The sequence below is a fragment of the Rhincodon typus genome, chromosome 40, assembly GCF_021869965.1.
Source record: "Rhincodon typus isolate 14 chromosome 40, sRhiTyp1.1, whole genome shotgun sequence".
Taxonomy (NCBI): Eukaryota; Metazoa; Chordata; class Chondrichthyes; order Orectolobiformes; family Rhincodontidae; genus Rhincodon; species Rhincodon typus.
The window spans coordinates 7,254,052-7,271,986 of NC_063371.1; the positions used below are offsets into that span (position 1 = coordinate 7,254,052).

The 17,935-nt window shown below is 43.3% G+C and overlaps 2 protein-coding genes across 2 annotated transcripts in view; both read left to right on the forward strand.

Moving 5' to 3' along the window:
- LOC125487327 (DNA polymerase delta subunit 2-like) overlaps positions 1–1,759 on the forward strand; it is a 12,008-nt gene extending 10,249 nt beyond the window's left edge. Inside the window, exon 4 of the mRNA XM_048618509.1 lies at positions 1,680–1,759. Within this exon, the coding sequence (XP_048474466.1) occupies positions 1,680–1,759 (80 nt within the window). The remainder of the gene's footprint in view (positions 1–1,679) is intronic.
- An 11,295-nt stretch (positions 1,760–13,054) lies between these two features.
- The window catches only part of LOC109938115 (chromaffin granule amine transporter-like), a 30,219-nt gene continuing 25,338 nt past the window's right edge, over positions 13,055–17,935 (forward strand). The window contains exons 1-3 of the mRNA XM_048618755.1: positions 13,055–13,091; positions 14,532–14,685; positions 16,762–17,116. Coding sequence (XP_048474712.1) covers positions 14,559–14,685; positions 16,762–17,116 — 482 coding nt within the window. The 5' untranslated portion in view covers positions 13,055–13,091; positions 14,532–14,558. The remainder of the gene's footprint in view (positions 13,092–14,531; positions 14,686–16,761; positions 17,117–17,935) is intronic.

The window sequence follows — 17,935 nt, forward strand, 5'->3', positions numbered from 1 at the left end:
AACCTGCACAAAGCCACTTAAGGAGCAAACTGGGAAGCATCTTCAAACAAAGCATCATTGAATACACTCAAATTCACTCACCAAAGGACTCAATTTGGCCAAATTAAATGTTCAAGACTGAAATCAACCCTTTTATTCAGCAATGGATGTAGACCAAAGGTGAGTAAATGCTGTTGAGGCACAGGTTAATGAATGAGATTAACAGTCCACTTCTCTTCGTATGTTGGGTTGAGGAGAACAATGATTTTGGACTTCATCAATATGATTTTTTTGGAATCCATAGAAAAGGCTATGATGTCATAAATTCATGGCTCCAGTCAAAGCCAGTGATTAGGTGAATTCCTGAGGAGGATTCTGCCCAGGACAAAAAGACCGAACAGTTGTAGGGGAGATCCTCAGCAGCTCAGAGAATTTCTATAAAAACGACTCCCTGTCGTTGAAAATTCTGAAACCACACAGGAGGTTTCAGCTGTTTTTGTTGCTGGGTTTTGACTGAGGTGACAACATGCATTTTGCCATGCAAATTGCATTTCAATTGCGTGCTGCCTCAGTGTAAAGGAACAAGTCAAAGCCTTTTTATTTTTAGTGGTGCGTCAGAAATGATGAGTGAGGCTGGGTTTGTCCTGTTGGCAGGGTTTATGGACAATCCACTATAATAGATGCTGAAGTCTTCACTGTGCTATTCAAAGGTCAGGTATAAGTTTTGGCTATAATTTACCTACAGCGACATACTGAATAATTGAAGTGGAACTTCAGATACGCATGCAGACAGATACTACACAAGCCTGCCGCCATTGTACAGATCTGAAAGAAGTTGCAGACTGGCAAATAACTGAGTTCAGGACTGAAGAGTCATTTGTTTTTGGAACTTTCAAATCAAATGTCATGTAATCAGATCTCCAGTGTGTCACAAAGATGCATGCTTGAGCCTTTGTTCTAGCACCAAGCAGTGAAAAATGCACTTTCCTGACAGTCTGCAAATTCAGACCCCCAACCTCCAATTTTGTGTGGGAGCATTATTTTCCCCACTCCACTTGTGTGCAAATTTGTCTTGTTCACTCTCTGAACTTCACCTCAGCACAGTATGCAAATAATTGCATTCCACACCCTCACTCCCACACAGTTTGTTGGCCACAGAAATGTTGGAAATATTCATATCAGACAGGAACTTCCGGGAGAGAAAATCTAAGACTTCACGTCAGAATCGTCCTCCTCTCTCCACTAGTACAAAGGAATTGCCTGCTCTTCTATGTGCAGAAGGAACTATTGGGCCCATCATGCCATCACTGGCCAAGTATTAACCATCCAGTTCGAACCCGCTTTTTGTTCTTGAACCTGAAAACCTAACTGTCTAGCCAACCATTATTTTCAAGACACTGAGCGTCCTTATCTCAACTTGAACCTTTCAATATTCTCAACTGTCCTGTAATCCTGCAACAAAATTATTCAATTGTGCATCTCTGATTTTTGGCCTCTCGGCTAGTGGAAACAGATCGTTCATATCCAATCCATCTCAGTTCTACACAGAACAGTGCACCTGGGGGAGGGAGTGGTGCAGTAGGGGAGGTAGCCGAGGTTTGGAAGGGGACAGGAGGGGCAAGAAACAGCCACAGGGACTGAAATGCTTCGGAACAATTTAAATATGTGTTTAACTCTCATTAAAATCTTTGGATGTGAAGCTGAATGCAAGCATGCACATATCAACAGCTTCCCAACAAAAGGCTCTAAGCAGGAGAAACTAAATGATCTGGTCTTGTGACGAGATAGAACGACAACATTTTTCTGAAATATTTCAAAATTACAAATGTTCCTATTTACAACGTATGTATAATGCTGCTTTGTCTTTAATGATTATCGACTGAATGTTATTGCTGTTCATTTATTGTATTTTTGTTTTGGTGTCATGTTCGTTCCTGTATCCGTTTGAGAATGAGTGTCTCACACCACTCTGTTCAAACAAAAACCTGTATGTCATCGCAGCTAAAATTCCTCAGTGCTGGCAACCAGCTCGCTCAGTGTCTTGTTTCGGGTCGAGTCGCCTTTCCTTGCCGAGCAGTGTTGTCTAACTGCCTGGAGAGGGTTATATCTCCCGGCCTTTCGGGCCGGCTGCTTCTGATGGTTTGTTGTTCCTAACCTTCCCCCAAACAGGGCCGCACGATCCCCCATCATCTCATCTCATCTCATCTCACCTCCACTTCCCGTCACCCATTCTCACACCGTGAAACACTCACTGAGCCGCGGCTGCGACATGTAGTCCCTGCTGACCGCCTGGGCGTGTTGTCGGCTCGCCGAGCCTGTAATATCGCCCATGGCTCCATTCACCATTCTCCCGATTCCCTTCGTCGCCATCTTGTCTCTCGCTCCCAGGCGGCAGGGGGAAGCTACAGCGCAATCTCCCTCACGGGCCGACGGCCCACGGCCGGCAAAACGCCGACTGCGCAGGCGCGTAATGCGGCTCCTGGTGCTGCCGCTGTACGCATGTGCGTGTCGCTGTCCTTGGTGCTGGAGCTTCATCATAGAATCCCGACAGTGTGGAAACAGGCCCTTCAGTCCAACAAGTCCACACCGACTCTCAGAGCATCCCACCCAGACCCATCCCCCTATAACCCACATCCCTGAACACTATAGGCAATTTAGCACAGCCAATCCACCTAGTCTGCACATCTTTGGACTGTGGGAGAAAACCCACGCAGACATGGAGAGAATGTGCAAACTCCACACAGAAAATTACCTGAGCGCAGATCGAACTCAGGTCCTTGGCACTGTGAGGTAGCAGTGCTGACCACTATGCCATCATGCCGCCCCAGCTGATCCCTCAGTTTTGATTTGGACCTGAGGGCCTGCCCCTCATCCTAAACAGCTATATGGGCAGGGCAAAGACTTAAAAGGAAATGGGGCAAATTTGTAAGCACCCCCAAAAAATAACTTCATAACTTCTGAGGAAAGGTCACTGGACTCGAAACAGTTAAACCGTGGTTTTCTGTTTCTCCCCACAGATCCTGCCAGTCCTGTTCAGTTTCTTCAGCAATTTCCTTCTGTTTCAGATTTCCAGCACACACAGATCGTTGTTTAAAACATGATTTTTAAAAATGTTTTCATTACTGTAGAACTCAACATTTTCTTGCAACTGAACATTAGATCAGGGTTGTAAATGTGAAACACACAAACATACAAGGCACGATGTGAAGAGGCTGTAATTCAGCCAATCACTGAAGTACCTGTGTTGAAAGTAAACTTATTTATCATAAGCTTTTCTTCTTATTATTGTTTATCTGTGCTACAATGAACAATAAGAGCCTCTGGTTCTTACATCATTCCATAGCAGGCTGAAAATACTTTCACTGGGTGGTTGTTGCAAAGTTGGTACAGTGCTTGTGGATTGGAAGGCAGAACACTAGGATTTGACGTTTGTAAAATATTAGTGTGGGGGGGGGGAAGAGTGTGTGGTCCCTTTAAAAGATGATGTATTTTTGTCAAGGCTAGGACATTTTTTAAAAATGATCAGGTGCACAGACAGCTCCTGAAATTGAAACATTGTATCAAAAGGCTAGGAGTTTGAATATCAAAGAATTAATTTAAACCATGTACTTAGAAACTAAAAACCAATTAAATTTACATCTGACAGTTCTGACAACCTAGGATCAATCCTGTTGTAAGAAATTGATAGGCCGTCAAGGGGGTACGAAAGAAGAGGTTAAGAAAATCAGGGTGAGAGCGAACTGCTATCTGAAGAGAAACACACTGGCTCTCACAGAAATCTCCAAACTCTCAGAGTAAGCACCATCGAAATACATGTACTCCGGCACGCTTAGCTAATATTCCTAACACAAAAATTCAACAGAGCAAGGCGATCCTGACTAGAGGACAGAGGAGAAGGCAAAGAACATTCTGGAAGACATTTCCTGACTGTAATTTTGAGAGATTAAGTTTTAACTTTTTTATTGAATTACATTCTATATGTGGGACTCATATCTATTGGAACAGCATACCATTTGAATTTTGTTTTATTCAGGAATAGTTAGTAGTTAAGGGGGAAATGTTCAGCTAATTTGTTAACTGTTACAGTTAGATAAATAAATTGCTATTTGTTGATTGTAGAGTGACTGTGAAGAGTTCATTTTATTTCACCTCTTCTTTACAACAGATTGGGATATGAGAAGCAGGTTTTCCCACTTTTCACATTTCCTTTAACAGATTATAAAGTGAGGCAGGCTTCTCTGGGACTTTTGGTTTTAATTATCAGAGAGGTTTTGACCTCTGCTTCATAACAGGAGCTCTGTCGAAAAATTGGAAGCATATCTTTCAGGAGTACAGTAGGGAAGTAATTAAATACCAGAAATTGACAGAAGTTTGGAATTCACATCCACACATGATAATTGACACTGAGTCAATTGTTAATTTAAAAATTTGTGCTGATCAGTTTCTGTTAAACGTTATGTGGAATTTGGTCACGGATCAGCCAAATTTTCATTTATGGTAGATAAGGCTATCAGGGCTAAATGGCCTACTCCTTGTCCAGTGTTCCCCTGAACACAGCAAATGTTTTCAAACTTAATGGAAATTCGGGGCGACAGTAAATGTTTTCAAAATTAAGCAGCAGTCATCCAAAGAACTAGCCACTCCGTTGACTCAGATTACTTCCGGTCTCACAGCAGGACCTGATTACAGTTTATTTTTGTCCATTTCCGCAGTTGGGGAGTGCAGAGGAGGGAGAGAGTTATCAGAAAGATGCAATTTGAAAAAGGATTGGCAACACAAAAACAGATCAGAGACCATGGGGAGGCTCAGAGGACAGGATGGATAACATTACAGACCAGTGGTAGGTAAAATCAGAGACCAGTGTTCAGGAAAAGTCGGGGCAGATTGCAGGCCAGAGATGAGATTAGAGACTGGTTTATTGTGAGGATATGTGATCAGAGAGAAAAATGGAAAGTTTAAGAGGTTCCTGACTAAGTGAGGATGAAGAACTTAAATCCAGCAGGTCAGCAGTTTTACTTTCTAGATCATACGATTGTCACTTCTTTTCAGTTGCCAGGTTTCAAAGGGTGGTTTGTATGTGGAATGAACTACCAGAGGAAGTGTTAGATGCAGATACAGTTACAACATTGGAAAGACGTTTGGACAGGGAGATGAACAGGAAAGGTTTAGAGGGATATTGACCAGGCGCTGGCAAATGGGATTAGTTAAGTTGGAGAAATCTGGTCAGCATGAATAAGTTTGACTGAAGGGTCTGTTTCCATGCTGTATGACTCAATGACTCCAGAAGTCAATGCAACCTGACCAAGGGCTAAATTTAAAATGTGGTTCTTTGAGGCACAGTTATAAATGTAAATGGACAATCAGCATCCTGGCATGGGTTTTTTTTTGATGGATAAACACCTCATCCTCACCACTGTCTTGCCTCCATAAAATCTGACCATGATCAACACACTTAAACGTCTTCCCAAGATTTTTGTGAAAGAAACCGTGGAAAAATGGAAATGACACTTCCATACAATTGGACACTTATTCCTGGTGGTTCTTTGTCTCATTCTGACCCTTATTTACTTACTCTATGCGGTTGCTTGCTGTGCATCAAAAGTGACTACACTCAACATGGTAATCCATTTGTAATAAGGCACTTGGGATACCCAAAAGATATGATAAAGTCCTGTATAAATGCAGTCATATTTCACCTTCACAAAAAGTTGAGCCCCTATTGAAAAATAGTCAGTTCAAACATATAATGCTCTAATCCTTGGAATGAGATCTATTTTTTGACAAATTCTAACTTTATGTATTAGTTTCCATCTGCACTAAATATTTAGTTTGGTCAAGCGAAGTCTTGTGACTTTGTTTTGCCTCATACATCATGCTATCCGTAATCCAATTCCCTCAGTAACAATTCTTTCAAAGAGGGGTAGAAAAAAAGATTTCTGTGCACATTGATAGCATGACCAATGACAGCAAAATTAGCTGCACAGCCTACATCTGATGTTCTAATGGTCTATTTCAATAGCAACAATGACTTCTGTACAAAACATACACAAAGGAAGAAATTAAGAAGTCAGATGATTGTCCTTCACAATGTAAAATTCATGAAAATTGTGAACTTGACCACAGGATGGCAGCACTATGTGTGGTTACATAGGTTGGAATGATTGCAAACTTGAATTATGTGAATCACAGACTTGTGTACTTTCAGAAGTGGCATAGTTCTTCCAAAATAGCTCTCAGTAATCAAATTTACAAACACTTTTACTTCTACAGTCAGATTTCTCAGCTATTTGCTTTTATTTTGAACCAATATCCAGATTGCAATGTGGCAGCTATTGATCTCACAAGGCATTCATGTAAGCAGAGGGTTTTAGGTACATTGTAAGATGCAATACTATGAATGGCTGAAGAGTTCAATTCTCAGGCAACAGCCATCAGAACATTGAATGATTACAGCAATTTTTGATTATTAGATTATGAGCCAGAATATTCATTATTTTATTATGAGAAACAAACATCTAAGTCTAACAGGTATTTGTCTTGGTTATATATTAAAGTGAGAAATTTACAGGTGTGGCAAAGTATAAAAATGCCAAGGTAGAGAAATGCTGCAAGCTTATGTCAAGCTTTGTTGCTCATTGCAGCAAAAAGTTGCATTCTTGAAGCAATCCGTAAGAAATTGCTTCGGTTACAAAGGAATTCACATGTCTCTCTCTCTACAAGATACAAAAGCTTGAAATGTAAAAGCCTTGAAGATACAAACTTAGATACAAAGGGTATAACAGAAGTATGTAAGATCAGCAACAGCCATCCACCTGATCCCTGGTTGGTCAAATTAAAAATTATCACCACAAGGATGAAAACGATTCAGGATATCTGGAGTTAATTTAAGAGCCAGGATAAATGGGAACTCCCAATCATGGGATGAAGAAATTTAGAAACAAGAACAAAAACAAACAAAACAAGAGACACGGAAAGGGAGGGAGAGCAAGTGAGAATAACAGGGTCAGAAAAGAAGAGCTAGAAAGCCAAGCTTCAAGAGCAGTCACTGTGCACTCTCTGCCCAGTCAGAACACATTAAGAATATAGCCGATACTGTGCGGAGCTGGAGGAACACAGTGGGTCAGGTAGTATCAGAGGAGCAGGGTTGTCGACTTTTTGGGTTTACACCGTTCATCAGGACTGGGGAGGGGGAAGGGAGCTCAGAAATAAATGGGGGGGTGGTGCTGGGGGAAGGTCGGTGGGATGGTGGTAGGTGGATGCAGGTAGGGGGTAGTGGAGAATGGTCAATGGGAAGGGTGGGGCAGATAGGTGAGAAAGAAGATGGACAGGTTGTGTCAGGTCAAGGAGGTGGGGTGAGAGGGAGGGTTGGACATGGAATGAGGCAGGGGTGTTTAGATTTTGAAACTGGTGAATTCTATGTTGAGGCCATCAGGCTGTGAGCTCCGAGGCGGAATATGAGGTGTTCCTCCAGTTTGAGTGTGGCATCATTGTGACACTGGAGGAGGCCCAGGATGGACATGTCACCCAGGGAATGGGAGGGGTAGTTAAAATGGTTGGCAACTAGGAAGTGTCGTTGATTATAGCATACAGAGCTCAGATGCTGCGTGATTCGGCCACCGAGTCTGCGCTTGGTCTTACTGATGTACAGGTGACCACATCGGTAACAAAGGATACAGTAGACCAGGTTGGGGGGGGCGTACAGGTGAATTGCTGTCAGATTTGGAAAGATTGCTTGGAGCCTTGGACAGAGGTGAGGTGTAGGGGCAGGTGTAGCACCTCCTGCGGTTGCGGGTGTGGTGGGGTTGGTGGGGAGTGTGGAGCAGACGAGGGCGTTGCAGAGTGAGTGGTCCCTATGAAAGGCAAATGGTGGTGGGGAGGGAAATATCTCTTTGGTGGTGGGGTCAGATTGAAGGTGGTGGAAGTGGCGGAGGATGATGTGTTGGATGCAGAGGTTGTTGGGGTGGGATGTGAGGACTGGGGGATTCTGTCCTTATTTTTGTTGCGGGTGATATGATTCCTTATTTTGAGATTATACCCTCTGATCCAAACTCTCCCACAAGAAGAAGCAACCTCTCTATATCTACTCTATCAAGTGCCCTTAGAATATTATATATTTCAAAAAGTTGCCTCTCATTCTTCTGAACTCCATCGAGTACAAGCCAAACTGGATCAACCTCCCCACACAAGAAAATCCTTCCATCCTCAAAATCAGCCTGGTGACCCTTTCCTGAACTTCCTCCAATGGCAGTACATCTTTCCCGAGATAAGAAGACCAAAACTGTTTACAGTGTCCAATGTGGCCTAATTAGTGCCTTGCATAGTTTTAGCAAGATCTTCCTATTTTCATACTCCATCCCCTTTGAAGTAAAGGCCAAAATATGGCAAAATCAGAAGCAATGAGATTCTCGATGTTGCAAAGGAATGTCAGATTCTGTAACAAAGTTTTGATTGGAGACAAGAATCCTACTAATGAGTGGCAAGAAGCCTATTTGCATGTTTTTACACGCTACTACACACTGATATGAGTATCCTTTTGTCTCATGTATTCAAAAGAAACTTGACAGTGACAATTCCTGACATAAAGTTAGAATAAGTTCCTGGTGGATCCAGGTCACTGCTTGATCCTCTAGGCCTTCATCTGTGGCATCAGTCACCAAAGTCTCAGGTTTTGCTTCAACAACACACATTCTGCAACCTCCACCCTCCCATTTGTCATGAACACCCATGTAGTGGACTGGATGACGTTGCATCTCAGGGCACCGGAACACAGCAGGCCAGGCAGCATCAGAGGAGCAGGAAAGCTGACGTTTCAGGTCTGGACCCTTCTTCAGAAATGGGGGAGGGGAAGGAGGCTCTGAAGTAAATAGAGAGGTGGGGGCGGTGATAGAAGGTGGATCATGGAGCAGATAGGTGGGAGAGAAGACGGACAGGTCAAGGAGGTGGGGATGAAGCTAGTAAAGGTGAGTGGAGGTAGGAAGTTGGGATGGGGGTTGGTCAGTGAGGTGTGAGGAGCAGATAAGTGGGCGAGAAGATGGACAGGTCAAGGAGGCGGGGATGAGATGGGCTGGTCTTGGGATGAGGTCAGGGATGGGGAGATTTTGAAGCTAGTAAAGTCCACATTGAGACCATTGGGTTGTAGGGCTCCAAGGCGGAAAATGAGGTGCTGTTCCTCCAGTTACCAGGTGGTGTCGTTGTGACACTAGAGGAGGCCCAGGATGGACATGTCATCCAGGGAGTGGGAGGGGGAGTTGAAGTGGTTCGCGACTGGGAGGTGTTGTCGTTTGTCGCGAACCTAGCGTAGGTGCTCCACAAAGCGCTCTCCGAGCCTCCGCTTGATCTCACCAATGTAGAGGAGGCCACATCAGGAACAGTGGATACAATATACCACATTAGCGGATGTGCAGGTGAACATCTGTTTAATGTGGAAGGTTTTCTTGGGGCCTGGGATGGAGGTGAGGGGGGAGGTGTAGGGGCAGGTGTAGCACTTCCTGCGGTGGCAGGGAAAGGTGCCGGGGATGGTGGGGCTAGTGAGGAGTGTGGAGCGGATGAAGGAGTCGCAGAGAGAGCAGTCCCTCCGAAGGCAATAAGGGTGGGGAGGGAAATATATCCTTGGTAGTGGGGTCAGATTGCAGGTGGCGGAAGTGGTGGAGTATGATGCGTTGAATCCGGAGGTTAATGGGGTGATATGTGAGGACAAGGGGAATTCTGTCTTTGTTTTTATTGCGGGGAGGGGGTGTGAGGGCTGAGGTGCGGGAAACGCGAGAGATGCGGTCGAGGGCATTTTCGACCACTGTGGAGGGGAAATTGCGCTCCTTAAAAAATGAGGACATCCAGGATGTCTGGGAGTGGAACTCCTCATCTTGGGAGCAGATGCGGTGGAGGCAGAGGAATTGGGAATAGGGGATCACATCCTTGCAGGAAGGTGAGTGAGAGGAGGTATATTCTAGGTGGCTGTGGGAGTCGGTGGGCTTGAAATAGATATCAGTTTCAAGGTCGTTACCAGAGATAGAGACAGAGAGGTCCAGGAAGGAGAGAAAGGTATCAGAGATGGTCCAGGTGAACTTGAGGATGGGGTGGAAGGTGTTCCAGGCGAACTTGAAGAAGTTACCCTCCTCCTTCTGGAAAGACCTCAGTGGATCTCTATTTCAGTGTGCCCTTCCCGTCCCCCATTTCTGAAGAAGGGTCCAGCCCCAAAACGTCAGCTTTCCTGCTCCTCTGATGCTGCCTGGCCTACTGTGTTCCTCCAGCTCTACACCTTGTTATCTCAGACTCCAGCATCGGCAGTTCCTACTGTCCATGAAGATTTTGGGGTCTCCATGACTGACAAGGAGAGCTTGTGACTACCCTGAAACACGGAGTCTGTTTCCTTCCACGCTCATCCAAATCACAAGGAAAGGAAAATGACTGCCACCCCCAAGTGACAGCAGTAAAAGTTTCATTCTCTGAGGAAGAGGAGTCCATTTTGCACGATGTGTGGCCCTTCAAAGGACAATAACATTAAACAGACCCCTTCACAGTCCGGGTGAAGGACGTCTATTATCACAAATGCTGTGCATTGACTGACCATGTCTACTAAAAGTTGTGACCCAAGCAATTTTGACCACATTACTCAACGTGATGAATTGATCCTGCTGATAGTAATGAGCCACAATAAATATCTTGTGGCCTGGAAAGATTCACCCTCATTGACAAACCAGCAATCACTTTCCGATATCATATAGTCTGCGCAAAATGCTGGAGTGGTTCACTGCGCATCTTGGGCCTTAAAAATTCCACACAATTATCCTACATACAAAGTTGTCTGTCTTAGATACTGTGAGGACTGAGAATGAGGGGGAGAAGTCCTCATTATTGCTGCCACATGCACAGTCTGCTTCTGTATGTGTGCCAAAAGAGTTGAGCAACAAGCATCTGAATCAGGGCAATGATCTGCAACGTCCATGTAGAGGCTTCTCAATGGCCTCCTTTACAGGGATCCCATGTCCCAATATTTTGAGAAGACGTGTTGAACGCTATTGATGTGTGCAGCTGAATGATTACACAATTGAGGAGCTCCACATTCTGGATGTTGCGCACATAGGCCATTGGATCCAGCCACTGTTTCAACTGTATGAAGAATTGCTGCACAGATGGCCGAAGAACACATGCATCCACAAGCCTGGGACCAGCACAAACCTTCTTCTTGAGACATTCTTGAGCATTTCTTTGGGCTATGGACACCACGCTGACATGGATGGCAACTTCAGGCCAGGCTGGAAGGGTCTGATGAGATAGTCTCCTCTGGCAATCCTGAGAAAAGAGGACAGCTTCCTTTGCACCACCCCTTCCACCAGGACCTCTGGGTCTCTGTTAGCAAAGCAGCAAGCTAAATTTGTTTCACAGCCATCTCTGGGGTACCTGATCTGGTGCACACAACATTTTAAATATGGTGCCACCGGTGGGGATCCCTGGTGGACCTGGCCGTGGTGAATACTTTTGCTGTTGAGCACACAAAGTGAGGTGTCACAGAAGCACACCGCATGGCGAAGCAACAGACAACATCTTGAGGAAACTTGCTCACTGAGAAAAGCCCTCGTGCTACTCCACAAGTACTTAAGGCTAAATTTTACCAAACATCAGCAGTGATTTTCATCCAGGGAAACACAAAGAAAAATGAATACTGATAAAATCGCAGGCTGAGGGTTCAGAACATCGATGACGTACATCCCTTACGAAGGGACTGCAGGAAGGAGATGAAGGAAGTATTTTTGACAGAAGCACCACTATCACATGACATGAAATGTGTATAAAGTTAGTTTGGTTGAGTACCAGACAATAGACAGATGAGAAGAAAAGGCCAAAGATGAAACAACGGGATTATAAATGTAATTATAAATTTTCATGAGATTAAGGGAGAAAGTGAGATCATGAGTTTCAGATGGCAGACCATTTCTTTGATCTCATTGCCAATTTTTCCCCTTTATTCTTGTTGGGTTATCCTACGTATGCTGGAGAATGTTTTTGCTTTTCCTCATCAGGGCAATGGCTCAAAATGCTGCTGCAGTCAGTCAAGGGGAAGAGGAAAGAAGAAGAGGGAGGGGAGCCCCATAGCTGAAAGAAACTCAGCCTCAAAGAAAACCAGACTGGAAAAATGTGGAAAAAGACCAAGATGACTGGTTGATGAGAGAGGATGACCGCAGAGAATCAGTACAATTCTTGCAAATGGTCGAAGCAGCCAATACCTCAAAGGCAACAAAAATAGAAGTTGCTGGAAATGCTCAACAGGTCTGGCAGCATCTGTGAAGAAAAAATCAAAGTTAACGTTTCAGTCCAGTAACTCTTCCTCATAACTGATGGTAGCTGGGTTTATATACCTCGGTTTATATACCTCAGAGGTTCATCTTGAAATCCCTGCACTGGGAATATTTAGTGACATTAGGTTATACAAGAGAACATGAGGTTGATTCTGCATTTAAACATAGCCAAGACAATGATTATTGGACACTGGGCAAATCCACAATTAATAATTCACAGACTATCACCAACAATAGTCAAGGGCAAGTGATTATGATTTCCATCTTTTGTTAGCTTTCCCAGAGTAGACCTTTGCTTGATTTTAAATGTGGTCTGGAATAATTTGTCTGCACCTTGACAGACCCTGTTTGAATTCTTATTATGAACTAAAATTATAACATCCCTGGCATAATTGTTGTGCGACATGCAGTTTTTCCTTGTTCAGATTTCTTCAATGGTTATTTTCTGGAAAACATAAATTTGTCATCATAAATTTTAAGCTTTCAACAATTGTCTCATCGAGATGCTTCATCCCTTAACAAACCAAATGCAGGAAAACAAGGTGCATTGGTTTGAACAGAGATTATCTTGAGCAAACAAATCACAGTAATGTTAAACTCTCCTTATTCTTTGCAAATCAAATGAAAATACTTGATTCATTTCCTCCTGCACTGACGCAGGGAACCACAGCTTTGTAGACCACATTTTGTTTGGGATCCTTTGTCATGTTCTACTCATAAAATCATTTCTCTTTATAACTGTCTGAATTGAAACTGTGCAGACCATACTAGAGCGACAACACTTTACTGATTCAAGGGACTCAAGACATTGTGGAAGAGGTAAGTGCAAGATTGCTAAATTATGTGAATCCTGAAATAAAATTAAAGTGTCTTACAAATACAGAGATGGTGACTATTGTAAAGTCAGTTTTAGATTTAGCCTGCTCACGATTAGGAAGCGTAATGGCATAGTTAACAGAGCTGTTCAAATGATGAATGAGATTAGATAGATCAAAACTGTTTTCATAGCCAGTGACTAGATGAGATGGATTTCACATAATTTTCAAAACAACCAAGGGAAAAATGAAGAAACTATTGATAGTTTTATCTAATGTGGAATACACTGTCTGAAAGAGTGATGAAAGCCAATTCAGAACTAACTTTGAAGAATGAAGTCGATAAACATATTTAAATAAAATATTAGCAGTACTTTAAAGGATATGTCTCAATTTCAATTGGATATATCCCTCAAAGAGCTGGTGCAGGAAGGATGGACTAAGTGGTCTTGATCTGTGCTTTAAGATTTCATGAGTTCATTCTTAGAAACAGACAAGAAGTTACCATGACGTTAAAACTCTTATTTTTCAAGTCTATCCTTTGTGTTCTTGAATATTTTAGTTTTCAGTTTGTCTGGCATCGACCTAACTTCCACTCTCTTCCAATTTACCCAATTATTCATCAGTCTAACTTAGAAGTTTCACAATATGTGTGAGGGGTGTGAAGACATCAAACAGGATATCAGATGAGAGATAGTAGGAACTGCAGATGCTGGAGAATCCGAGACAACAAGGTGCAGGGCTGGATGAACACAGCAGGCCAAGCATCATCTGCTCCTATGATGCTGCTTGGCCTGCAGGATATCAGATGAATTAGATTGACCTATCATATGAGGTGATCTCAGCTTCCAACTGAGGTTTGCAAAGTGAAGAGAGTTGAAGGTGGAGAGGTCTGAGAATTGGCCAGTAAGAGTCAATTCAGGCAGGTTTCCTGAGCTCGTAGCTCACATAGATCATGAGTCACTTGCCTTTGCATGCAGCAAGCAGTGGTTGAATGGAACTTTCAGCTCCATATTATTTCTGTAACATTGCAGTGTTTGTCTGGCTCAATTGTTCCTGCTCTTGCTTGAGTCATAACACATTAACTACATGAATGGTGGCTCTACTCACCATATGAGCTCCCGGCAACATCGACTGTTCCTGGAAAACAGCATCGTGGAAATTACACAACAAGAAGCGATTGACCTTGATACTGCTGATGCAGATCAAAACAAAACATTTTGAGAATTATTGATGGATTGTCTAACCTGAATCCCAGCCACCACTTAACCCTGTGCACAGATTTCTGTTAAGTGTGGGGATGTGACAATCTCAGCTCAGAATGAAACGTTGTCATTAGATTAGTCTCAATGCACACCATTACTGTGTGGTAAATCATTCTGTGAGTTAGGGACTATGGCTGCGGTCACATGCATCTGATGATCTATGTATCGGGTTGTTTCAGGTTGACAACAGCTCTCCTGGGATCAAAATGGTGACATGGGGAAAGGAATGCAAAGGATGGCAATGGCTGAGAAAGGCGAGGCAGTCCAGGACAATGGTGCTAGTTATTGTTTATATTGCACTTTTTCTGGACTACACCCTACTAACTGTCATTGGTAAGTTCAAGTCTAATATTATTTGTGGAGAACTGATTAAAAATATCATTCTGGTCATCAGAAGAGGAGAACAATATTAAAGGGCAAAGGCTGGAAGAGAGTCAAAGGCCTGAGTTTCCCATGCACTGAGGGTCAGATTTCTCACCCATTGATGGATTGAGTTTCTCACACACTGTTGGACAATTCAAAATTTCCATTCACAATATGAACAAAGGAACTGAGGGCATCAATGCTAAATTTCCAAATGGATGGAGGGGCAGGTAGTGTTGAGGACACATCCAGAACTTGGACAGGCTACGAGAGTGGGGAAAGAAGTGGCAGATGGAATACAATATGGGGAAGTGTGAGGTTATGCACTTTGGTCAGAAGAATAGAGGCATGAACTATTTTCTAAACGGAAAAGGCTTTGGAAATCTAAAGCTCAAAGGGACTTGGAATTCCGACCTCAGGATTCTCTTAACATTAAGGTTCAGTTGTCAGTCAGGAAGGCAAATGCAACATGAGCATTCATTTCAAGAGGGCTAGAATACAAGAGGAGAGAGATACTGCTGAGGCTGTATAGGGCTCTGGCCAGACCATATTTGGAATAGTGTGAGGAGTTTTGGGCCCGTATCTCAAGAAGAATGTGTTGGCATTGGAAGGTGTCCAGAGGAGATTTACAAAAATGATTCCGGGGACAAAAGGATTATCATATGAGGAGTGATTAAAGACTCTCAGTCTGTACTTGATGAAGTTTAGAAGGATGAGGGGGGATCTGATTAAAACTTACAGAATATTGAGGGGCCTGGATAGAGTGGACATGGAGAAGATGTTTCAACACGTAGGAGAGATGAGGACCTGAGGGCACAGCTTCAGAGTGACAACCCTTTAGATCTGAGATGAGGAGGAATTTCTTCAGCTAGACAATGGTGAATCTGTGGAACTTATTGCTGCAGAGGGCTGTGGAGGTCAAGTGATGGAGTGTATTTAAGATAAAGATAGATAGGCTCTTGATGAGTAAGGGGATCAAGGGTTATGATGAGAAGCCATGAGAATAGTGTTGTGAAACATATGAGCCATGATCAAATGACAGAGATGATTCGATGGGCTGAATGGCCTAATTCTGCTCCTGTATCTTATGGTGTTATATGCTGAGTTTCTCACCCACTGATAGGTATCTCATGGACTGTTGTGTTGAGTTTCTCACAAACTCTACCCAGCTCCTAACACTATCCTCCTCCTCTATTCGTGTTTGCCACACTTGCAGCCAAGAGACCAGGTGGACAATATAATCTCAGACCTCACACAGTGTCTGTCCTGAGCCACTATGGGAAGGTCCAGGTTGAGTTATAGAACATTACAGCTCAGTACAGGCCCTTCGGCCCTCGATGTTGCGCCGACCTGTGAAACCAATCTGAAGCCCATCTAACCTAAACTATTCCATTATCATCCATATGTTTATCCAATGACCATTTAAATGTCCTTAAAGTTGGCGAGTCTACTAATTTTGCAGGCAGGGCATTCCACGCCCTTACTACTCTCTGAGTAAAGAACCTACCTCTGACAGCTGTCCTATATCTATCACCGCTCAATTTAAAGCTATGTCCCTTCGTGCTAGCCACCACCATCCGAGGACAAAGGCTCCCACTGTCCACCCTATCTAATCCTCTGATAATTTTCCAGTTTTTTCAAACAATGTTCCTTCCCTTTGTCTCAGTATCTATTTGATCAACTTGCGTGTTAGCCTCCAGAAGAAACAATGTGGGAAATTAAGTTTGCAATTCACAGTTTTTGGCTGGCAGGACATGTGATCAGAAGAACATTTTATGTTATTGCGCTGCTTCCCACACCGTAACTCTGAATGTGTAAAAATGTGCAGTTAGATTTCTCCAGTAGTATCTCCAAACATGATCTCTATGTTGTTACAAAGAGCCATTGTCTTTTGCACCAGGAGATTTCAGAGAGCTGAACCATTATCACAGAGACTATTGCTTGACTATATAGTGGCAACAAAACAGGGGATTAAAGTGCACCATATCTCAGCTGAGAGAATTATAATCTTCACTCAGTATTAATTAACCTTTCTTTCTGTTTCAGTACCCATCATCCCCAGTTTCTTGTATGAAATACAGCACTCAGAAATGAATGGGTCAGCATCATCAAAGCAGCCTCCAGCTCTGCCCTCCACTCTCTCCCCTGACCTCTTGTATTCCAGTGGTGGCCAACTTACAACCGAGACCATTGCAGGAGCTGACAATGAGACTAAAGATTTTAAATGGAGAAACACGACTGAAGCTGCCATCCCAAGCCTGAGGCCAGGCACTGAAAGAGCCCACTGTGGTAGGAACAAATCATTTTTGGCAGAGGAAAATGTTCGTGTTGGCTTGTTATTGGCTTCAAAAGCAATTGTGCAGCTCCTTGTGAATCCATTAATTGGACCACTGACCAACAGGTAAGTGAGCAAGCCTTTGCACCAGGAGGCAATTGAATCTGGGTAAATTCATACACACGAGGTACCAAGCTGCAAGGACCAAAACTGTACCATACTGTGCATGGTGTCTTAATGTGTAATACCATGTATGGTATAACATATTAAGCCATCAAGCTTGGCCTTCAGCCCTCGGTTTCCGACACAGCAGATCACCAGTCATGACCTAAAGTAACAGAGTATCTGCGGCTGAACCTTGTCTCTCATCAAATAAAATAAGACAGACAGTGCTGAAGGTTGAGCTGGACCTCTTGTTGGCTCTTCAACTGAGGTCACGGTGTCTAAAGTTGAGAGGCCTTGCAGGGATTCAACAACTTCCTTTCCACATTTCCTGCCATTGTTACAACAGAGAATTTACAATGGATCTGTTGTACCTGTGCTGTCTGAATTGTGAATAGAGCTTCAGCAGGGGAGTTCTGAGCTCTTTGTCTAAGACTGCACTTTATGTTCCTCTTTTCTCTTGACTGCAGGTCGTGTCTCAAATCTGGCTTTCCAAATAAGAGAATTTTCCAAAAATCACATACTTTTTTAATGCTCCATGCATCAAATTTAATTGCATAACTTTTGAAGTAAAAACTACACTGAATAACTCAGCTAGGTGCTGCATCAACATGGTGTGGATCCAGATGAGTTAATGGCTTCACGTGCTGATCTGTGTTCAATAGTAATTCATTACTGTGATGAATTACTATTGAACAGGAATCATCGTCATATTATGGAAGAGTTTACAGCCAGTTTACACGCTGCAAGATCGCACAAACTGCAGTGAAGTCCCCCTTTCCT